Source organism: Apus apus, chromosome 6, assembly GCF_020740795.1.
Source record: "Apus apus isolate bApuApu2 chromosome 6, bApuApu2.pri.cur, whole genome shotgun sequence".
Lineage (NCBI taxonomy): Eukaryota > Metazoa > Chordata > Aves > Apodiformes > Apodidae > Apus > Apus apus.
In genome coordinates this window covers 485681-508447 of record NC_067287.1, presented here as the reverse complement: position 1 = coordinate 508447, position 22767 = coordinate 485681, and the positions used below count along the sequence as shown (strand labels likewise).

Here is a 22767-nt window from a genome sequence, read left to right as displayed (position 1 = left end):
AGAAGCTAGGGTCTAATTATATGATGTGAACAGCACTGAAAGCATCTCTCTCTGGTACACCCAAGAAAGATAAAAATGTAGTCTAGCTCCTACAAATGTATTAATTAAGCAGTGTCTCTCTACAGTCTAGTTCTGTGTTATCACACAGGCAGGGACCTTAAGAGGTGCGAATGGTTTCTATTTTCAGCCTCTGCTGTTATCAGGCTGGATCACTGGGAGCCCAACTCAGTTGGTGAGCTGGAAGCTCCCCCCGCCTGCCTCAGGACACCTGGGTGACCCCTTATCTCTGCTGGTATTTCACCACTGCTGAGGACCCTCATCAGCACATCAATAACCCCCGCGGGATTTTGCCTGCCTCGGTAAACCTGAGCCTCTGCCATTATTTTCAGAGCTGTTACCCCACAAATCTACTTATGCCCCTCCCTTAGCCCAAGCACCCGAACCAGAACGCGATCTGTGGTATTGCGATTAAAAATAATAATAAAAAATGTTAACTATTCCACTGCATCGGCAGAAGAACGTAACCGCAGTATGACCAGCAGCCACAGCCGGTCGGGCAGGTCAAGGCACCACTCCTGCAGCTCCGAGCAGGGCAGGAGAGCGGGATGCGCAGGGCAGCGGAGCCAGCGGGTGGGAAGCGCAGCTCCGGGAGCAGCAGCCACGCCGGCCCCAGGAGAGGGGCTGCACACCCCGGCTCGCTGCCCGGGGCTCCCTGGGATGAAGCCGCATTCCTCAGGAGTGATAAGGGACCTGAAAAGTCAGGTATTGGGTTTGCGCTCCACTTAAAGCTCCGCTGCTCAATACATCGGCAAGCCAAAGGAAGCTAAACGCAAATTAACAGCATATTTTTAGAACAATCAGACTGAGAACAGACTCCTAACACTCCACAGGCACGTGTCGCTGAACAGCCTTTCATCTCATCAGTTGCTTTCATTAACTATTACTTTGGAGTCCAAAAGGCTGAATGCAATTAGTAATCCCAAAAAGAAGGAAACACCCTGCTGCACAAGAAAGTAAAATTCTTCAGAGATTATGTTACACCACCACAGAAGTTTAACAATATTCTACAATTTGGTCTTGCCTGTTTGGACAGGCCAGAGCTGTTTTATTTCGTTCTTAAATACAAAGTACAGAGAAAACCACATTATATCACAGGCATGGTGGTCCACAACCTTTCTTCTTCCCCTGACATTATGCAAATTGGACACTACAGCCCAGCAGCCCACAGCACCTCATCAAATCTAGAAACATACCACAGGTCAGGCACTGCTTTAAGATGAATGGAACTCAAAGCCAAGTTTAAGGAGCTAGTAAAGGTGAAGAACAGTTGGGGTTTTTTTCTCTGCCCTAGAACTCTCCGATCATATTTCTGTCCCTCCAAGATCAGCAACTTTAACCCTGTCACTTACTTGTGCTACTCTTCACACCACAGCTTTACCCTCTGCTCTCACCCTCTACCACGATCCTTTCCCCTGGCTGTGCTCCCAATCCCTCCACACATCCTCCTTTCTCACCTCAGGCTTCATAAGGCTCTTCAGCCCCCACCACAGGTCTCTGTTCTGCTTACCTCCTACCTATGGCAGCCTCACCTGCAAACACTAACCCAACTAACATTCAAACTTGTATGCTAAATGAATTTGAGATCCTTCTTTCCAAATTATTCTGTCCTGACATTCCTCAGTTGCTGTTTTAGCCACATCTGTCTTGATCTCACAAACACCTGTGTCCCTCCTGGTAATGGAGCTACCCGCTCAGAGTCACAACTGTCCTGCATCATTGCCATACTACAAAACCTTCAGTCTAAAAAACGGACCTCTGGTTTACAACAAATTCTGACAACAAATTCTGACACTTCTTCCCAGAGCTGTTACAAGTGTTCCCTTTCCACCTATTTACCTGTTAGCTTTCAAATTCACACATCTCACATAGCCTTGCCAAACCTGACTGTACTGGTATATCTGCAGAAAACTGTTTCAGCTATTCACCCAGACTTTTATTTTAATTGCTATTACAGATGCCAAAAGCAATCAATCAAATTGCTACTTAAAAGCTAAATTACCATGGCTGACCTTGCACATACTCCTAGCTGCAAATGGGAAGTAGAAGGCAAGCTAAAATTCCCTTTACAAAAAAGTCCAGCTCTGGATCTCTGAACAAAGGACCACCTAAAAGCAGCTCATTTAAAAACATGTAGAAACTAAGCCAGGCTCTCTTGATGACAACAAGCTTATGCCATACATCCACTGGTGATTTTTGAGGTTCAGCATCTCCACAGAGGGGATCCAGCCACAATTGTTAATGTAACAGACTGAAGACAAGTCAAAGATAACCTTCACCAACTGCTTCTGACAAAGGAAACACCCAAATATGCTTTGGGTCAACAGCCCACCTCACTGATGTGAAGTGATGGAGTAAGAGACCATTCTTAATAGGATAGAAGGCAGCCCTTGGTCATACAGAGGTGACCAAACCACTTTGTCCTTCAATGTCAGCAAGTATTTGGCATAAAGCCATTTTCCTCAAAGATAAGAATGCACAAGTTAAATCAGTGAATATATTTCCCACAAATAACACTTTATGGACACTGTTCCCACAAAAGGGGCAAAAAAGCAATGTCAAAGGCACAAGGAACTCATTTTTTAATGCCCCAGGTAGTTATTGTCATCAGCCTGTCAGCACAGATGATAATGCTGATGAAAAGGTCCAACAGTCTGGATGAAAAGGTTTCCCTGTCGTTATTGCTGCTCAGTGGAAATGGAAAGCCAGATCAGTCAGCAAGGCCAGCTCTGCCTCCACAGGCATCTGTTGAGTTTTCACCCATCTCCTGGCTACAAGATAGGGCTCTTCTGAGTTTCACGCTGCAAACCTTTCCAGAGAAAAACAGCAACAAAAAACCACCTCAGCTTCTCACCAGTGTGGATCTAATTCCAAGTGCTCTGAAGCTAGCAGAAACACAGTTGCAGAGATACAGTAGTAGCTGCCATGCATTCAATTAGACCAGAAATCATCTTAGCTTCAGCTGGACTAGACACTAAGGAAACCACAAGAAAATGGACTGAGGCATCCAAAATTATTCTCAGAAAATAGGCCAGACCAGGCACGAAAACATCTGGGCTTGGCTTGAATCATGAACCACATAAGCAAGACACCCCACTGCTGCCTGCGGGCAGCCGAGGGAAGGAATGCAGAGCAGCACAAAGGTAGGCAGCAGGAGTCTCCTACACCCAGATTTTCTTTCTGTGTCTTCCTCCAGCAAACACGTACAACAGCCCATTTATTCTGAAGCTCTTCCTAAAGCCCAGTCCAGTAGGATTTCTAAGGATGGTGTTTCTGGGGTGTCAGACAATGCTGACACTGCCACAGCTGGTCAGCCAGCCAGCTCCAGGCACTTACTCCCACCTTTGAGACACAAAGAAGGCAAAAAGAGTTCAATCAGTACAATCCCAGCCTATGTTAGCATGCATGTCCAGCCGGCTAAGACTGTACACACCCTAGGTATCCCTTAGGCTTTTACACCAACACACACCAGTTCCCTCCCACACACCCAAAACAGAAAGCCAAACCACAAATTTTGACACGGACAAGTTTATCCCAATTCCAAGCAGCAAACAGACAAGACTTCAGAGAGCAGAAGAGCTGTAACAAGCTTGGCTTAGTCAGTGTCAGCACTATTAACTTTGAGCTTTATTAAATAAGGCCAGCAAACCGAACATTCTTACAAGAGCTACTCACTGAAGTCAAAAAACCCTGAAGGACAACTGCACCACACTGAAAGGGACGGGTGATGGGGAAGCAGGAACTGACCAGGAACTGTTATTTCCAAGTCTCAACGATGGGGGGGGGGGAGGGGAAAGAAAATGAAAAAAAGATGAGGAAATAAACAGAACTGCAGCAATCACTTATAAATAAACTGCTTGTACATTTTAAAAAGAAGCCTGACAGGAGGAATAGGTTAGGAACAGGACACAGCATATTTATATATCCAATGTAACATACCATGGACAATGGATAGAATACATAGAAACAACCTACAGACTAATACAGGAACTGCATTCCTGGCCACCACATACACTCCTAAAAAGCATTTCAGCAGTTTGCTTCAGAGTGGATTTAGTCTGGTCCCTTTACTGGAAGTTGCTGCTATCACACGTGGCTCAAAGCTGTCCAGAGGAGGCTGAGATCTTTACGCCTGCATTTCAGGATGGAGCACATTTGGAACAGAGCAGAAGAGGAGCTTGCAGCTTAGTTTCCTCCAGAAGGCATCCAGCACACACACATCTCAACCGCTCTGCAGCTGGCAACAAAGGGAGCTCAGAGCAACGAGCTTCCAACACCACACTGGTGGCATGAGAGTCTGATGCACTGCAGAGCCACCACACCATCTGACCCTGAGCACACGTTCCATGGACACCCCTTCACCCAACAGCCAGTCACCTACTGAAGGCAAGCAAGCAGGGAGCCAAGGCACGTGCTGAGGGAGAAGAAAGGGGGCTAAGAATTAACCTTAGCTGAAAAAGGGGGGGATTTGCACACCCAAACAAAACCCCCTCTGCTACCCAAGGAAGTTAATGTTTAATTTACTGTATTACTTCTCAGCCTCTGCAGCTGTCTCCTTTTGCAGTTGGCACCAATCAGGGCCTATATGGGACTTATTTCCAGTGAAGGTGGCACTGGTTTATTGGCTAGTTAGGCAACACATGCTCCTTTAATGGAGGTTTTATCTCTCTATTTTCCTGTCAGGACAGAAGCAGCCAGTCTGCCTCTGTTAACATTAAGAATGCTTACTTTCCCCCACTCACTATCTCCAAGCCAAAGCAACATCTGGAACTTCAGCTTGCCATACAAAGAAGAGAGACAGATTAAAACTGGAAAAAGCTACACATCAGCTTCCAGAGCTTTACACTTTTCTGCTTTTATCCAAATTTCTCACATGTACCTTCCAAAACAGCTCCAGTGGGAGGGAAAAAAAGTCCCTTCAAAATAACCTCAAAAAGGATTATCAGAAAAATAACAGGAACAAAACAGATACAGAAGTTTAGAGTAAGAATTCACCATAGCTCTTTAAGCAAAACAAAGGTGACACACCAGTGACCTAGAAAAGGAAATTAAACAAAGAAATATTACTGGTGTGTGTTACTTGATAAAGTAATGGAAAAAAATCCTGGCGCCATTTCAGCATACATAAATGTCCCACTTTAACAGACAGCTGTCTCCAGTGTCATTTAAGTATGCTTTTTGCTGAGATCATGTTCAATGAATCATGAAAATCAATACAGAGAAAAAACAAAACCACGCTGCAGACATGCACAGAAATGGAGCATGTACCAACTAGCACCCGCCTTTCCTGGAGAAAGTCGTGCCAAACAAACACAGACTAGTTTTTCCCAACAACACCTATTTAATTCTTAGTAGTTAATTAACAGAAGCCATGACTACTGGTTATTTTCTAACCAGCTATTATCGCACTGATGAACCACTAACAGAAGGCTTATCACCCAAGAGCTGCTGTCCCCTTGTTTGCTGCCTTTCCCCCCCGACAGACACACACCTAGTCCTGACGGAGACCTGGCCCACATCCCGCCAGGCAGGTCCCCGTGCCGGGCACGTCTCCAGCAGCACCAGGCACGTCTCCAGCAGCTCTGGGTGCTCCGGTGACAGGACAGCTTTCTGCCAGCCCAGCTCAAGGGCTGCCCAACGCAGTGGTTTTTTCGGTTGACCATCATGTACAACCAGTTGGAATGACCCAAGCAGAATGAAGCCTATGATTTCAGGAACAAGCAAAAGCCATGTGGCAGCTTTCCCCACCTAACAGCAGAGTTCTAACAGAACCCTGCGCGGGAAGCCACGAAACCCGCTCCCGTCGAGCAGAAGGGAGAGGAAGGGCAGTCAGTGCCAGGCACCGCACCGCGAGCGCTCCAGCCCTGGGCCGGCAGGGCAGCGAGACCTCACAGGGACCTGCTGCTGAGCACACACCAAACAGCCCCTACACAATGCTCCAGAAGGCACCTACTAACTTACTAGCCGTTTCCTTTCTGGAAAGGAGGGTTACGTAAAAGCAATAGCACTCGGAAGCACTGAGGTGGCTGCAGGTTCCCCAGAGCCCCAGCTCCAAGGAAAGGCCTGTGCCACCCCAGTGCCCCTGCAGGACTCCCAGCCACAGGGCAGGCACCCTGGCACCCCTTGTGGGGCCAAGCACTGCCCAGCAAACATGCAGATTAGAGCTGAATACATGAATTATTGATCAGTGCTTTAAAAACATTCTTTTTCTATGTCGCTTGGCTGATTAAACCCAGAAACATCTCCAGAACTCACAGAATTGACTGAATAATATAAACCTACTTGACAACTCGAGCTAATAAAAACAGAAGCCATCACTACTGATTTGTGCAAAAGTCATCTGCCTCCTGTTTGCAAGATGTTTGTCAGGGACATAGATAAGACTGCAATTGTTTTTACCAAAGCTTTGGGCTTGAACTGTCTTATGATTGTCTGCTGGAAGAAACTTCCTTCTTGTCCTGCCTGCAGTTTTCAGAAATGATCACCTAATATTCCCCATGGACTCCTAGAGCAAAGATAATTAAGATTGGAGCTAGCAGAGTTTAAAATTAACAAGCCAGCCAACCACTACTTCATGAAGTCCTTTTGATGGTCAGGTTTGTTCTTCAACAAGAGCCCTTTCTACAATCAAACAGAATCTTCTCTCTGCCCAAGTTTCCTGCACCAGAAGAGCAATGCAGCATTTTCCTAACACCTAGCTCATGACAATGCATTAAACCGAAATGTAGCTACTTACAAGAGTTACATGGCATAAATCATTCAAAGAAAAGCACTTTGATTTCTCCTCTTTTCCTGTCTCCTTACTACACCATGATCATTGTCACTCACTCCAAGTCCTTTAAAGTGATCATTTTCATTTAATTTTCTAGAACCCTGTCCTTCACCTTGGTTTCTACCTTCCAGTCCATGCACTCTCCTTTTGGCCACCTTCTCTCCCAGTTATCCTCTGCACTAGAACTTCATATCCTACACAGCAGATAGCTTTCAGTATTATCACCTTGCTTACAAAAGGATTAGACTGCACTTGTGTTAACAGCAAAGAAAGAAGTGAAGGAAGGCAATAAAGAATGGCGTTCAAAATATTTTCTCCTTCAGCCCAGTAGCTGACAGGAATGTGGAGCCTGGGGTCGATCTCATCCAGGGCACCTCAGCAGCAGAAGGCTACACAGAGAGAGGTGACACACTGCCTCTTCCACCCTACACTTTAAGTAGCTTTTCTAACTGAAAGCAGTGCATGATCTCAAACTACTTTTTTCTAGCTGGGATCAACACCGTTTTTGTTCCCTTTTTTCCTAACAGGGTCTGAAGGGCACTGTCAGGGTGCCAGTCAGCTGTGATCAAGGACACTAAGTTCAACAGCACAGCACCCAGGGTCTGGTGAAGACAAGTGTTGCTGGACACACATTAACACTGATCCACTGTTACAAAGACACTGCTGCAAGAAACATTGCTGCTAACAATAGGCCTTCAAACAACAGCCCTTGTAAGACATGACTTCTTACCTGCAGCTGTTTAGAAGGCAGTGTATTTCTGGGCCTGCAACTGCACATTACCTTTCAGTTCTCCTCAAGCAGCGATTAAACTGTGCATCTGGCTGCTCCACTCATCAGTCTGTCTTCTCCTTTACAGTCCTGCAACTGTCACACCTCTGTATGACCATCTTATATTAGCACCACAGGCAAGCCAGAGACCATAACACAGCTCTTGTCTACACACTGCTGGAACAGGAATTCTGTTGATGGTCTGTATTTGACCATACCCAGGCAGCCTCAGCTCCCCTGTCACAGCTGGGGAGAAAAGGGTAAGAGTGGGGAACAGCTCTGCCATCCCCCGTGCAAGGCCCATGCTGCCATCACACCACAACAGGCACCAGCAGCAACGTCAGCTCAGTGAGGCAGACCGTGGTACAAAGCCCAAGAATACTGAGGTTCCCACAAGCAGGACTGCAAAGAAATCAAACAGCTTCCAAATAATTTTGTGGTAAACTTCCTAGGGGCAGAGTTGCCAAACTAGCAATTCTGGGGAGGGTTGTACAAGCTAGGGATCTTTGCAGGTCTGCACCACTCCCCGGGAGAAAACAATCCCCAGCCACCTGAAAATCCAGCCAGTCTGCACAAGCTGCTTCAGGCAAGAAACTCTGCACAGAATCATTTTAGCACTATACAGAGTATTTCCATCCTTCCTAGACTCCTCCAGTTCTCTGCACCACCGCTCTAGGGGCTGTGTTACGCCACATTGGCATTAGAGAAGTTTTCTTACAGAAGGGTAGAGGTTTCTTTGGACCTTCCACACTACTTTAAGACTTCACTCCATGCACATCCCCTTCCTCCTTTCTCTTCCCTTACTCAAAATCTTATTCTTAGAAATGCATAAAATGACAGCAACATTTCTTCAAAGCACTTCAGACACCCAGCTCTTCTCGGCTCACACAGGCTAAATCCACAGAATGGATATCCAACACCACTGAGTTCAGTCACACTCCCCCTTCAGCTGCAACCATCTTACTTGAACAGGGAATTCTGTTCCCAGGATGGATGGATACATGGGATGGAAGTTTCTTTAGACTACTAACAGGCAAAAAAAAATCACTACAAAAACGTAAAGTTAACCCCACTGAGACACTGTGTGAGCATAGTGAGCCGTACAAAAGCTAAGCAAGATACAAGGTTAAAGAAAAAAAACACCCAAAAAACACCAACCCACACAATTTGGAATTTTATGTGGTGTTCTGAAATGTTCAAAACAGCATTTTACATTTGCACAGGTGGAATATTTATTTCAGGTTTTGGTATGCATTTAAATGCTGCCAAGTTGATCATGGTGATTTAAATTACAAAGTTGGGCCACAATTTAAATAACCAATTTTACATCTGATTTTGCACTTATTTTTTTCTTCTTTTCTAAAGGAAGGTTATTATTATCCAATACAAACATATTGTTCAGACTAACTTTTCAGGGAAAAACGCAACCTTGTTAAGAATAACAGGGGATGAAAGGGAAGATGACAACTTCTGATGTTTTCACATAAACATCAGAAAAAACTTCTTTACTGTGAGAGTGACAGAGCCGTGGGACAGGCTGCCCAGAGAAGTTGTGGAGTCTCCCTCTCTAGAGACATTCAAAACCCACCTGGACACATTCCTGTGTGATGTGTTCTGGGTGATCCTGCTCTGGCAGGGGGGTTGGACTGGATGATCTGTTGAGGTCCCTTCCAACCCCTAAGATTCTGTGATTCAGCTGCTACTGAGAGCTTGCTGGGCTGGCCAGCAATACTTGGGAAGCACAGACCCTGAAGTCACTGCTGCAAATCTTTGCTTACCCCAACCAAGAATTCAGGCAAAAGAGATGCAAAAAGTATGTGGAAAGAGCAACAGATCAACCATGTTGCGAGGGAAGCATGTGGCATGGGAAGGAGAGGGCACAAAACAGCAGTTCACATGAAAGGGCAGGTAAGTCACAACTACTGAGGAAAGTACACTTGGTGTATTTTATCAAGCAGGCTTTAACCAGCAGCTCCAGGACTCTAATATCTAGGAACCCCCAGGAGCCTCTTTTTTATAGTTCACATTTTACTGTAAGAGAAAGCAATACATCTGTTTTGATTATTCACTCTTAGAAATACAATGTTTAAAAAGTTTGCCTTAAATGGGAAAACAGGTTCACAACAGCCTGCATGTGCTAATTATGCAAGAAACAGTACCACAACATGTTGCTATTACAGCCTGTTGGTCAAGGACATGGTACCTGCAGCCACTGAACCCAGAGCAGCAGCTGTCCTGTCTGGGTGACCTGGGGCCAGGGGCAGCAGAGACTGTTTCTCTCTTCCTAGGTCAGATGGGAACACACCTTCCTGCCTTCAGAAGTCCCAGCTGAGCTCCCAGCACAGAACCCCCTGTGCCCATACAGCCTTGTGGGCAGGGGGTGCTCAGCTGCTCCCCTAGCCCCTTGGGCAGCCAGTGCCCACCACCCCAACCGGGAAGAGCTGAACACCTGAGGAAATGCTACACATCTCACATTGGGATGGAGAGTTAATCACCTCTACATTATCTTCATCAGGCACCTGGGGTGAGCATTTAATAAGCTTTATTTAGCATGTACTGTGTTCTTTCATGAAAAGCAACAAAAATACACATTAAACTCAAAACAGTTCAACCATGTACGTTAGTTTTAACTTCCATACTTTAAATATACAATAGCAAAGGTGAAGTCTACTTCTTCAGGATCTCGACCTCAGTATCACTTCAGGGGCAGGTCAGCTCAAGGACTAAAATCTCATTATTGTCTCAAATTCTTTCAGAGGTTTTAACTCCTAGGTCTTTAATTTTTAACTAAATTCGGAGTAAAATAAAATGCTAATTCTTTGCATGTTTTACATGGAAAATCTTTACTATGTTTATTTATTTTATTTAAACATTTTAAATTACTTGCAACAGGATACATGTTTTTGCAGGTTTTCTTTGTTTTTGTATGAAAAGTGGCCTTTCAAGATCAGAGCATCAACAGAATCTCCTTGAAATATTTAAGATACATAAATATTTCCTCATTATTTCAAGAAACTGACTACTACTTCAGAAAACCCACTGCACTTTTCTCTGACTGTGTGAGAAAGCCCACTTAATACTAAGTTGTAACTCATGGTTAGCAGTACAAGCCTAAGTTCTTTCCTTTGGTGTTGGTTTGCTTCTTCACACAGTAGCTATTGTAGCCTTCTTGACCAGTATTATCCCAAATCAAGATACCATATTAAACATACTTTTTTCTCCCATTGTTAGAACCAAAGATGACTGCACAGCGACTGAAACACTAAGAACAATTTGGGTTAAAACTAAACCTGCATCAAGTTGTCAGCTTACACATTTAATAGACATCTTTTTCATACAATTGAGATACGTACATTGGAAGCATTAAATCAAACATCTTTGGCTTGTCCAACATTCATTTTTTAACGAGTATGGCATTAGGAGCTGAATCTGGGGCATTCCCCATCCTCCTGGGCTGCTCAGCAGTGTTCAGCAGCCACAGCTCTGTGCAGAGCCACCAAGTGCACAACAGGGGACGAGCAAACCTTCAACAGAAAGCTAAGACAAACATCAAACTAAGAAATGAACAGTTATATATGCACTTGTTACAGGGGCGCTAGACCTCCAAAATCTGAGCTACAGAGAAACTGGAAGAACTGTTCCCAAAGCACCTTCAGGGGCTCAGGATGCACAGGTACATTTCCAGCACTCTACATGTTTATGCACCAACTTTCACAAGTGCAACATGCTCCTTTTCACAAGAAGCCCCTTCACGTACAACGAAATGCACCTGTGGGACCAAAACAAGCCCCATCACGTCAAAACTGCCTCAAGATTTTCACAAGAATATTTCACAACTTTGAGGAGAAAATACACTTCCTACCCTTTCACTGTCAGCACCCCGAACCCATAGAGACTTCATTTTACAGTCAATTGTCCACTTCCGTATGCAGTTTTGTTGGATTTTTTCCCTATTCTTGTTCACACTGATGAGCATTCCAGAAAGCAGCCTTTCCTGTGCATGTTCAGCTGCCACGCTAGAACCCAGCAGGTGCTCCCTGAGCCCTGCCCCTCCGAGGGACACTGCTGGAGCACAGGGAGACAGCACAGCCCCCTGCCCCACACCCACACTGTCACAAACCACCTTTGCCCTGCCAGACCTCACCTGTGCTGCCAGGAGCTCTACAGGTCACACAACCCCGAGTCAAATATGCAATCTGATGCCTTCACGTTTCTTCTGACTTGCCACTAAGAACCTTATCACAGTGCCATGGACAGTGCCATCAGCCAGGCCACAGAAACGGCACGGTGAGCACCCAGACACACCACCACCAGTGAAGTGGCTTCAGCTTCTCTTTCACCCATATTGTCCAAACACTGAATGCACATACAGAGTGGAACAGCCCCAATTAACAGTTGATAATCAATAACTTATTTTATTATGGATACTCAGCCACATGCCTGGCCTTCTGCTATTAGCCTGCCTGAGTGTCCCTCGTGGCATTTAAATTCCAAGCTGAAGACCCTACAAAGCAGGTCACATCAGTCCTCCAAGTTGCATCCAGGTTGGTTCCAATCTCATTTCTACAGGGAGTTACCTATGCCCAAATTCTGTGGTCCTCTTTTCCTAATATTCCCTCAGGTCTTCTCCAAAGTTTTTTGAAGGAGGCTCCTTTGCTCTCCCAGGTTCTCCACAATGTCCTCCAATTTCCCCAATTGCTGTGAAGTGCCACAATCACACAAGCCTACAAAAAGAGACCTGTCCTGTTACTGATCCATCAGGAGCAAAAGGAGCACAGAAAGTACTCTTTAAGGAAAGTACCGTATGCTACTTTCAACTAGGCAGCATCAAGAAAAAAAAGAGCCTTCCCACCTCACCCTGAGCCCTCAAACTACAGCATTCCTACTAGAAGGCAGTTGAAAGCTATGAGTTAGGCTCCTTCCCTCTCCAGAAAAAGTGGGGTTTGTCAATTTGTCTTCCTTTTGGGTCACCTTGTGGCACGCCCGTGCCTGAAGAAGCACACTTCCTCCCCCTTCAAAGAGGCAACGGGTTGATTTCTTCAACCAGGTCTCAAAAGAACCATCAAGTACCACGAGATAAACACCAGTCTTCCAAAAGGTGCAAGCTAAAGGCTTCTCTATCTCAGGGAACAGCCAGAAATGTTTCTCACTATTCCTTGTGGGAATGAGGCAGGTTCTGGCAGGACAGTCTTAGGCCATACCCAGACTGATGCTGCAGAGTAACAATGATGACAAGAGGACTGCGCAGAGGAACAGTAGCCTCTGAATTGCATCTTCTTCACTTCTAAATAGCCTCAAAATATAAAGAAGCTCTCAAAGTCCCTCTCTGTTGTCTCCATCTGCCACTGTGTTGATGTGCTGTGGCTCTGCTAACCCAGCCTTGCGGAACAACTTCAGTTAATTCACCTTTTCCATTTGCTTCAGTCCACTCCCCTGAGCTCTATATATCCAGTAGATACTTATTTTAAAGCCAAGCCAAAACCATTCAAATGCCAGCATTTCAGGGCCTTCAGTACTCTTGTTTGCATGCAGTGGGGCCTCTTTTAGAATAAAGAGCATCCACTTTGGGAACTAAACCAACATAATTATAATTGGTCTACGTGTCAAAGTCTTACAAATCCCCAGACTAGGAATAAAGCAAGTTTTGCTCCTAGCAGACCCTTTGTAAAGGACAAAGAAAAACTGCACTGTGGGCTCAGAAACACCCATTTCTCACCAGAGACTCCAGTAACTGCAGAAGAAAACTGACAGCTTCTAAAAGCAAGGCTGGTCTTCTGGCTCATAACTGCATGACATTCTGGCCTTGTTAATGGAGAAACAAGATACGGAGAAACAAGATAAAGTTCCCTCCAAGTCCTGGACGTTGTTGTACATTAGAGCCCAATAAATGTTTTATTTGAATGTCCAATCAGCATCCAGGATCAAATCCCAACTAAAAAGATGAAGTCAAAGACTTTTCCACTCATTAAAAAAAGTCACTGTTGCACAAGGCATGGAAATACTGTGTTTCTTTCAAACAGTATTTTAATGCTGCTTAGGTTTTTATTTCCATAATTTAGGAAGAATTATACTGATGCACTTTTTTTTTTTTCAAAATATTGTGTCGTGAGGAACACATATGGAGGCAAGGAAATAAAGAGCTTCAGATTTTGCAACAGGTTTTGCAGAACAACTATGCACAAGTTTGCTTCAGAGGTATGGACATGAGTCTTCCAAATGTGCAAAATGCCTACACAAAGACAGAAAAAACACCCTATTGTTAAGGCAAGTTGGAACACGCCACTCATTTAGATTATTCTCTACTGAAGGCTGATGCAAACATGCCGGGTCCACAAACACACACAAAAGTGTCTACGTGGCATTTCTGGCACGTTTGTAAAGGCCTAATTGACAATCAACTAACCTGAGGTTAAGAGAGATCGCAGAAGGAAAGCCAAGGAGTTGGTCAAGAATTTTCAAGAAGTGCAGAGTCCCGACAACAAAAGCCAAGGGGCAGAATCCATGAGAACAGACATGAAGAAAAGACCAAGTTAAGAGACATGTGAAAGAGAAGCCACCAGCCTTTCCCCCAGCTGTGCCTGTACAGGTGCTGCACATGCAGAAGGCGGGAACTTGCAGGCACAGGCAACACAGCCCAGGTTTCTTCAGACTTCTAGGTGGAGCTTTTTCTTCTGTCCCAGTGACTTGAAATAACTCGCATGTTTCTTTCTGGACAGAGAAGGGTTCAAATTATGCAAAGATGCTGGAGGATAGCCAATCCTCAAATGATTTAACCTTCATCATAACCACAAAGACGTGCCTCTGTTTGGTTAGCTGTCTGGACAGAAAGGGCTTCCACACTGCAGCAGAAGGGTTCTGTCCCCGAGAGAAGAACTACTGCATCAAAGGAAGACCATGTGCTGCCTCTTCAGTGAGGACAGCTGCAGAATCCAGGTAAGCAGCAGTGGTTCCACATCACATTTACACCTTTTTACCCTTGAAAGGAGCATCTGGCAGAGTGAAAATTGCCATGCAAGCATATTTTTATCATCATCATGTAGACTCAGGACACACACAGGTTTTACAGTTCAGGTCAAATGGAATGAAAATTACCAAGACAAATAACCAGTAAGTACGAAAGAATGTCCAGAAAAAAATTTCAGCTGTGTTTCCCAAACGTTTACATTTTTCTGTCATACTTACAATCACCAAAAGCACACTCCCTGTTTTTTTAATTCACGAGCACCAGCACTTTTTTCATGAGCTACATCACATCTAAAATACCTTTTGGTATTATTTAACAGGAGCCAGTATTTAAGCATCAAATTGAAAATACTACTTCTTATGAAGTCAAGAAAAGTTTCAACATGCAACATGGACAACTTTTTGCCAAGAATAAACAACCTGCAATGTACCATCTATCTTCGCTCTAACGTAACACGACACAATTAATTTATTCTCTTAACCCAAGCCATTATCTTTAATTTTATTTTTCGCTTTTAAGAGTCAGCCTTAAAATGACTTAATTGTTGCAGTCCACCCACACAAACACAAGAGACAACTTTACTGCAGTGGAGAGCCCTAAATAGTATGGTCTGTTTTAGGCTGACTAATACAAACACGCATTTTGTTTAATTTTACGTTTGTTCCTAAGGAGATATAGATCTCATCTCTCCTACCTCCAGATCAATACTAACTGACACTGTAGGAAACCATCCACCCCAAAGGGAGGAGTAAGCAGGCAGATCTGCCATTGTGCAATGGTGTCTCACCAAGGACAGGCTGGCTGCTGTGCCAGTCACAGTCCTCACAGGGAGAAAGGGCAGACAGACCTCAGAGCTGTGGCACAACAACCATGGCATGTGGAGCTTCCACAGATGTGTGCTCCAGCACGACCTGATGTGACAACCAGGGCCAAGAGCAAGCAGACAGCAAAGAAACCTGCAGGGGATTGAACAACCCCAGGTCCACTCTGGCACCCACAAACTGGGCTGAGGCACTCTGCAAAGAGCCTTGGTCACAGCCAGCAAACTCAACACCCATGACACACTCCAGTAAGGAAACAGTGCTCACAGACTCATCGAGGTAGCACACACAGTTCCCCATGCCTGCCCAGCCACTCATACCTTCAGTGATCCCTCCTTAGCACCAGCACCAAAAAAAAAAAATTAATCCAGGTTAGAACTAATCTGGCAAGAGAAACAAAGTTTTAATCAAAAAAATAACTTGTCCACTTCACCACATGACCAGAGATGCCAGAACAAGAGAGAAAACAGCACATGGGGAGGGACAGGCATGACCATTTACTTCCTGGCTTTAGTAGCCAGTGAAAAGGCTTGTGCAACCACAGCACCAAGTGCCTAGAACTGCTCTGCAGGAACCCCAGGCTGTGTGGAGGGGAAGGCTGGAGAGGCCTACTGAGGCACCCTCAACTCCTGAAAGCAGAGCTCAGCAGCTTGCAGGACTTCAAAAGGAAGCCACTTCTAGCCTCCAAGCTATCCGCCCAGCCAAAGACAGCTGCCAACCTGCTCCTACTGTTACAGGATACTTGCCAGACAAACAGCAGACCTGCAATTAGAAGAGGTGTTTGTTGGCCTCTCTTCTGCAGCTTATTAGCAGAGAGGTAGGGTTTGTAGTCAGAACAAGAAATGCCTGACCTCCAGTGAACACAACTAGTTATGGCTGCTCTGTAAGACAAGGAAGAGGTCCTCCTACCAGTTTCTCCATTCAACTGAGGACAATCTGTGGCTTCAGCATGCTGAGAAGGAATGTTCCAGGTGCTTAGAACAGAAGGTTAAGCGTTGCAGCATCATCACCTCTGCTATACAAAGGCACAGATAATAGCTGCTGGTGTTCTCTGCCACCATCCCCTGCCTCCTTATTTGTTCCTTTCTGACATGGCCAATGGAGAGTCCAAAGTCTGCCATGGACAGTCACCAAACCAGAGGGCTTTTGTTTTAATAAGCTTTTCTTCATCAAGTCTTCCTTTTCCTAAGATAGGCTTGAGTTAATTTACAAGCTAGACTTGCATCTTTTCAGCAGCACTACAGGGAGCTCACAGTAACGTGGTTTAGCTCTGCCAGGAGCATCTCAAAAGGGGGCTGTGTACACTGGCAAAAAATACTTCTTGGGATGAGCAACCATTTGGCTGCCTTTTCAAGTCAACAGGAGAAACAGAGAATCACAGAATCCTAGGGGTTGGAAGGGACCTCAAAAGATCATCCAGTCCAACGCCCCTGTCAGGCAGGATCACTCAGAGCACATCACACAGGAACGCATCCAGGCGGGTTTGAATGTCTCCAGCCAAGGAGACTCCACAGCCTCTCTGGGCAGCCTGTCCCAGGGCTCTGTCACTCTCACAGGAAAGAAATTCTTTCTGAGAACAACAATGCATACACCTAACTCAGCAATAACCTGCTGACTCCAAAGGGGCTAGTAGCAGATGCTCAGGAAGAAGCATAAGGACATACCATGCAAAGGTCGTTCCTGCCCCCTCACCCCATGCTTCCCAGTGAAAGGTAAATTCCTGAGCCCAAAACTGCATCTGGATCACTGCACAGACCTCTGAACACACCCAACTCCTTTCTTAAAAAAAAAAAAAGCAAAACTCTCTTGAATGTCCCACTGCAATCATTCCATAACTTCCGCAGGCAGCACACAAAAGCTACATTTTTTTTTAATTTCAAAAGTGCTGACTCTTGACTACACACGGTATTCCCTATTTCTTGCATCATAACAAATAAGGTAAAATAATTGCTTCCCATTTAACTTACATTTCAATCATGACTTTAAAACCTCTACACTTCCTTTCAAACATTTCTCTCCTCAGTGGAGGAATCATTTTACTGAGACATGCTGCACCTACATCGTCTCACACCCCTTCATAAAACCAGACTGAGCCAACCCCAGTCAAACTAAAAGGACAGGCCATGAGCATAAAGAAACTGCCCATCCAAAGGACAATTAACTACTCTGATTGCTTTGAGACTTCTGTTACTTCTGTATTTGGAGCACAATCACTTGAGATGATGGACCTTTGGGGCTTTAGAGTGCTGAAGAGCTGGTGGCACACCGTTTTGAAGGCAAAGCATGTTCTGAGCAGAGCTGGTCAGCACCCTCCACCCCACAGGCCCTGGGATCAAGCAGGCAGCCCAGCCTGCCAGGCCCACCATGCCACAGAGCCACGCTGGCAGCCTGTGCTGGCTCAGCAGCCCAGGCAGGGCACTGACAGCCAGGGTGGATTCAGCATGAAATGAAAGAGCAGATCAAAAGAACCCCGTTTAAAGACAGGATCATGTAATAACTAGCAAAGTCTGTGATGCAGCACCTGATGGTGACTGTTCACCAGCAGATGAATCATTAAGTCAGTTCTGTACTTATTTCACTAGCAATATCAGCACACTCTTGAAGGTCCTTCTAGAAAACATCTAGCATCCCACAGGATTTATGCCAAAGGCTGGATTCCATGCTGCTTTCTAATTATTATTAGTCCACTGTAGATCTTGTTAGGAGAGTAGAAGTTTGAAAGCAAGTACTGATTACCAGTAATACTTACAAACTGAAGTTGCTTGGAAATAGGAACCTGTGAACACTGAGCTGTACACACCTGTTGTAGGTGTGCAGGTGCTGTGTAACTGCACAAGACCACATTTTAATGCAAGGACTATTTATCAGCTGGAACAGTCACAGTGCAGCACAACACAGACAACTGTTTAATTACAGCTACTTACTGCTATTTGATGAAATTTTTATGCTTTTGAAAGCATTAGTCTAAAACTGTTTTGGCTGCAAACATAGTGAACAAAAAAGGAATTTCTTGAAAGCATTTCCATGGAATTCCAAGCATTTCATAGCCAATAATATTTTCTAAATTCATGATCCCCAAACACTTTACAACCATGCAAGCTGAGCTTTCTAACACTGCTAAGAAATACTACCATTCCTTATTTTACAGACACATACAGATATGCAAAAGATATAAATTACTCACTTCAAGGTGTGTTTTCAGACAGCGTTGGATACCTGTGTAACTAACATGCTCTTAAGCTGTCTCAGTCTTGACTACCCTCAGGTCTCAAAGCAAAAAAACTATCCCCTAACACACATGCACACCCTCACCAAGGCCAACCCACAATCCACCCCAACACATTTCCATGAATTCTCAGGCACACAGGCTGAACAACAGCAATTATCACTGGGAAATCTACTGCTTTCAACACCACTGCTGTGCTCTTCTGTAGCTCTATGTAGCTGCACAGGTGAGTGGGCCAAGTTTTTTACCTGTTATACCCAGTAGATTAAAGATACAAAAGCAGATACTGAAATGTCCATCCTAGGAACGCAAGTGAATTCAAGAAGCTTTTTTTTTGTTGTTGTTTTTTTGCAGGGACAAGGGGCTAGAAGGGTGCCTAATTATTTGACAGCGGCTGTCCCTAGATCCTATTTTAGCATCAGCCTTTTATTAAATTTAAGCATGACTTCAGAGTACCAGCTGGCCAGAAAAACAACAAAAAACCACAAACACAACCCACCCACAGCACCCTGCTGGTGTTCTTTCCCCCGCCTATGTTCTCTTCCTACCCCAAGAGCTGCTTGGCTGCTGAAGAGCCTGCTGCTCTGTCCCTTCCCAAGAAGCATGAAGCTCCTGAAAGAGCAAAGCAGGGGTTGAGAGAGAGGGTGTTTCTCTCAACCATTTTCATCCCCCTCCCAGACTCATGTGCATCCTTCCCAAACAAGCTACTTGATGCCTCACCGTTTGCTGTGTCTGGCAATTTTGGCAAGATGATGCAAGGCTCCATTCCTTCCCTGCTGGGCACAGGCGAGCAACGCCATCTCAAGTTAGGTGTCCACAGGCCTTCCCAGCCTTGGCTGCCAATCCCTGTGTTTTCCCTTCCTCCTGCACCGGGACTTGCCAACCACAGCCAGGCTGCAGACCACTACAGTGTTATCAGGGAAAAGTAACACAGGAAAAGAAACTCTGTAGGCTTGGGAAGACATGAAATTTCATTTGGAGAGCTAGTCCTAAATATAGATAAGTTTTGCAGGAAATGGCTATATTTAGGCCTCCCCTTTCACCTCAGCTCCTCAACACATCCACATTCTCCTGCATAAGTTTCTTCTGAAATGGCATTAAAGGAGCTTTAGCGGGTCACCTCGGCAGAAAAAATTCTGCCAACTCATTATTTGGTAATATAGAAGAGTGTAAGCAGTCATAAGAATATCAGATATCCTGCTACTAAAGCATAAAAAAATTTATCATGTTTCCAAGTGAGATAAATTGCAAGCTCTAAGAACACAACAAAGCCAAAGTGGAGTGCCTGGATGGTGAGACTGACCTTGTGCCTGCACCTTTCAGGTCCTCACAAATACTTCTGAAAATAACTAATGCAACCGTAGCTTCTCTACAGAGAGTATAAACAGTGGGTAACAATCTCAACAGCTACACAACCAAAATATTTCCAGTTTCCTAATGTACATATAAAAACAGTCATGAGAAAAGGGCTGAACAACAGTTAACTGTGCAGTGGAACAAATGCAGATGCTGCTGACTATGTCTCTGGAAAAATCCTTAGTCCCAGACCAGTACCGTTTCCCTTCCTCAGCCTGCAACTTTAAAACACACTTTAAGACTTAAAACTAGAAATACATAACACAATTTCTTCCCCTAGAATATTTTAGTCACCATCTTGCCTTCTAGTTTTGACCTAACTATGGTTTAGGCCTGTAAAAGCTGAATGTTTACAAACTGAAATGGTTGAGGGGTGATCTAAGTCACAGCAACAGACTCTAAAGTTTGTCCTGAGCTGGAGACAGAAGCAACCAAAAGGAAACACATCTGCCATTCCAGCACGGAAGACAAACAAGCAGATTTACAATCAGTAACTACTCCCAAATCCTGTGCCATTGGGAAGGAGCAGCACCCCCGCCCCCCAAAAAGAAGCAGAGGAATGCAGCCCTTATCCCAGCAAACAAAACACCGAGATGGAAGGCAAACCTCTCAAAACATCACACACACTTAACACCTCTGAGGGAGAGCACAGTGCACACAGGAACTTTTTGTTCCCCTAAAATAGATCCGTAACACCTCCTCCAAGTCATCAAAGGAACCAGGCATGCACTTGAGAGCTTTCCACATCCAGGATTGCAGCTTTCCCAGATTTCAACTTCAAGGCAGCCCAGTAGGCTTCAAACGGCTCTAGACCTTCAAGGACAGGGCTTGAGGAGTATTTACAAAGCATCTGCTGCATTCCAGGTCACTACTGCTTCTCTGAAGATGAAGTGTAAGGATCATGGTAAAGATCCTTTAACAGGAAAAAAAACAACGGTAGAATTAAAAATAGATGTGTCATTGCCCACAGCAAACTGCTACTACCATAGGACTTTTCTTAAACGGAAGGCTGAGATCCATGACAGCAAGGCTCAGTGCATACATCTGAACATGTGAGATCTGGGGAAAAACGCCTGTTCTCTCCTGAAAGCTCAATGCATCATTCCTAAAAAGTGTTTCTCTGCAGAAGAGCCAGTTCTGCAGCTCAGTCCAGAATCCAGAAGTCTCCTTCTTATGATGCCACCAGCACCAACACTCTTCAGACGAATTAGCCCCTCCAGCACCCCAGCACGCCTACATAAACCCCTCCTTTCCAAAGCTGAAGATGAGTTTCTCTCTCAATTTTAGGAAAAGAAAGGGGTTTAGCCCAGTTCACTGTAAAAGTACTGCTAAAACCTGGTTATTCAAACACATTTTATAGACAGAGCGGAAGGCTGCCCCGGCAGCTTCCCCTGCTATGCTCATGCCCCAGATTTCCCAGCCCAGCCTGTGGGTTTTAAAGCCTCGCTGCTGACGGGCAGAGCCGAGCGGGCCCGTGCGGCCAGCAGCAGCCGGGCAGGGGTTCCGCCAGCACCCTCCGGCCCTCGGCCTCCTCCCGGCACGGCTGCGAAGGCACAGGACGCTCCGGACCCCCCGACCCTCCGCGCAGACAGCCCCGGCACCGCGCAGGGGACGAAGCACCTTGCCCAGACCAGCGTGCGCAAGGGACCGCGGCCCGGAGCCTTCTGCTTTCCGACCGAGCCGCAGCAACGCCGCCACAGCTCGCTCCGATGCGGTGCCGCTCCGCACCGCAGGCGCGGGGACGTTCGCGGGGTGAAAACCAGGAAGGGACGAGAGGCAGGCGGCCGCCCGGCCCGGCAGGCCCGGCAGGCCCGGCACGCTGCTCGCCGCCGGGCACGGCGGGTCCCGCACGGGGCAGCGACCGGAGCCCCGGTGCCCGTCCCGGCGGCGGGACCGGCTCCCTCCGCCCGCCTCCTCCCCGCAGCTTTTCCCGCCCCGCAGCCCAGGGGAACCGTCCCCCCCGGATGTCCCCCCGCTGGAGCGGCGGGTGCTCGGGCAGGGCGGGCCCGGAGGCGGGGAGCGGGCAGGGCCCCCCGCGCCCGGGCCGGGCCCCAGCCCCGCTCCCGCGCCGGCCGCACTCACCTCCCCATGGCGGCGGTGCGGGGCCTAGGGCCGCGGCGGGCTGGCCATGGGCGGCGCGGCCGCCAAGCTCGAGGCCCGGCGCTCGCCCTGCCCGCCGCCCGCCCGCGTGCCCGCCGAGCCACAAAGGGGCGGCGGCGGCGGCTGCGGCTCCGGCCCGCCCCGGCAATGGCGCCCGCCCCGGCCCCGCGTCACTTCCGCCCGCGCCGCCCGCCGCGCCCCCTGCCGGCCCCGCGGGGCCCTGCGAGCCGCGCCGGCAGCCGGGGGGGGGGGGCGTGCGGGGCTGGGGGCGGGGTGGGTGCGGGGTGGGTGTGGGGATCTGCGTGTGGGGTGGGTGTGGGGTGGGTGTGGGGCTGCGTGTGGGGCTGCGTGTGGGGATCTGCGTGTGGGGTGGGTGCGGGGCTGCGTGTGGAGCTGCGTGCGGGGCTGGGTGTGGGGATCTGCGTGTGGAGCTGCGTGTGGGGTGGGTGCGGGGATCTGCGTGTGGGGCTGCGTGTGGGGATCTGCGTGTGGGGTGGGTGCGGGGATCTGCGTGTGGGGCTGCGTGTGGGGATCTGCGTGTGGGGTGGGTGTGGGGCTTCGTGTGGGGCTGGGTGCGGGGCTGGGTGTGGGGATCTGCGTGTGGGGCTGGGTGCGGGGTGGGTGTGGGGATGTGCGTGTGGGGCTGGGTGCGGGGCGCGTGCGGGGCTGGGTGCGGGGCGCGTGCGGGGCTGCGTCTGGAGA

The 22767-nt window shown here is 47.0% G+C and overlaps 1 protein-coding gene across 1 annotated transcript in view; it reads right to left on the bottom strand.

Annotated features, from left to right (window-relative positions):
- The window catches only part of ACVR1 (activin A receptor type 1), a 55314-nt gene extending 33109 nt beyond the window's left edge, over positions 1-22205 (bottom strand). The window contains exon 1 of the mRNA XM_051623194.1: positions 22048-22205. Within this exon, the coding sequence (XP_051479154.1) occupies positions 22048-22055 (8 nt within the window). The 5' untranslated portion in view covers positions 22056-22205. The remainder of the gene's footprint in view (positions 1-22047) is intronic.
- Between the last annotated feature and the right edge of the window lie 562 nt (positions 22206-22767).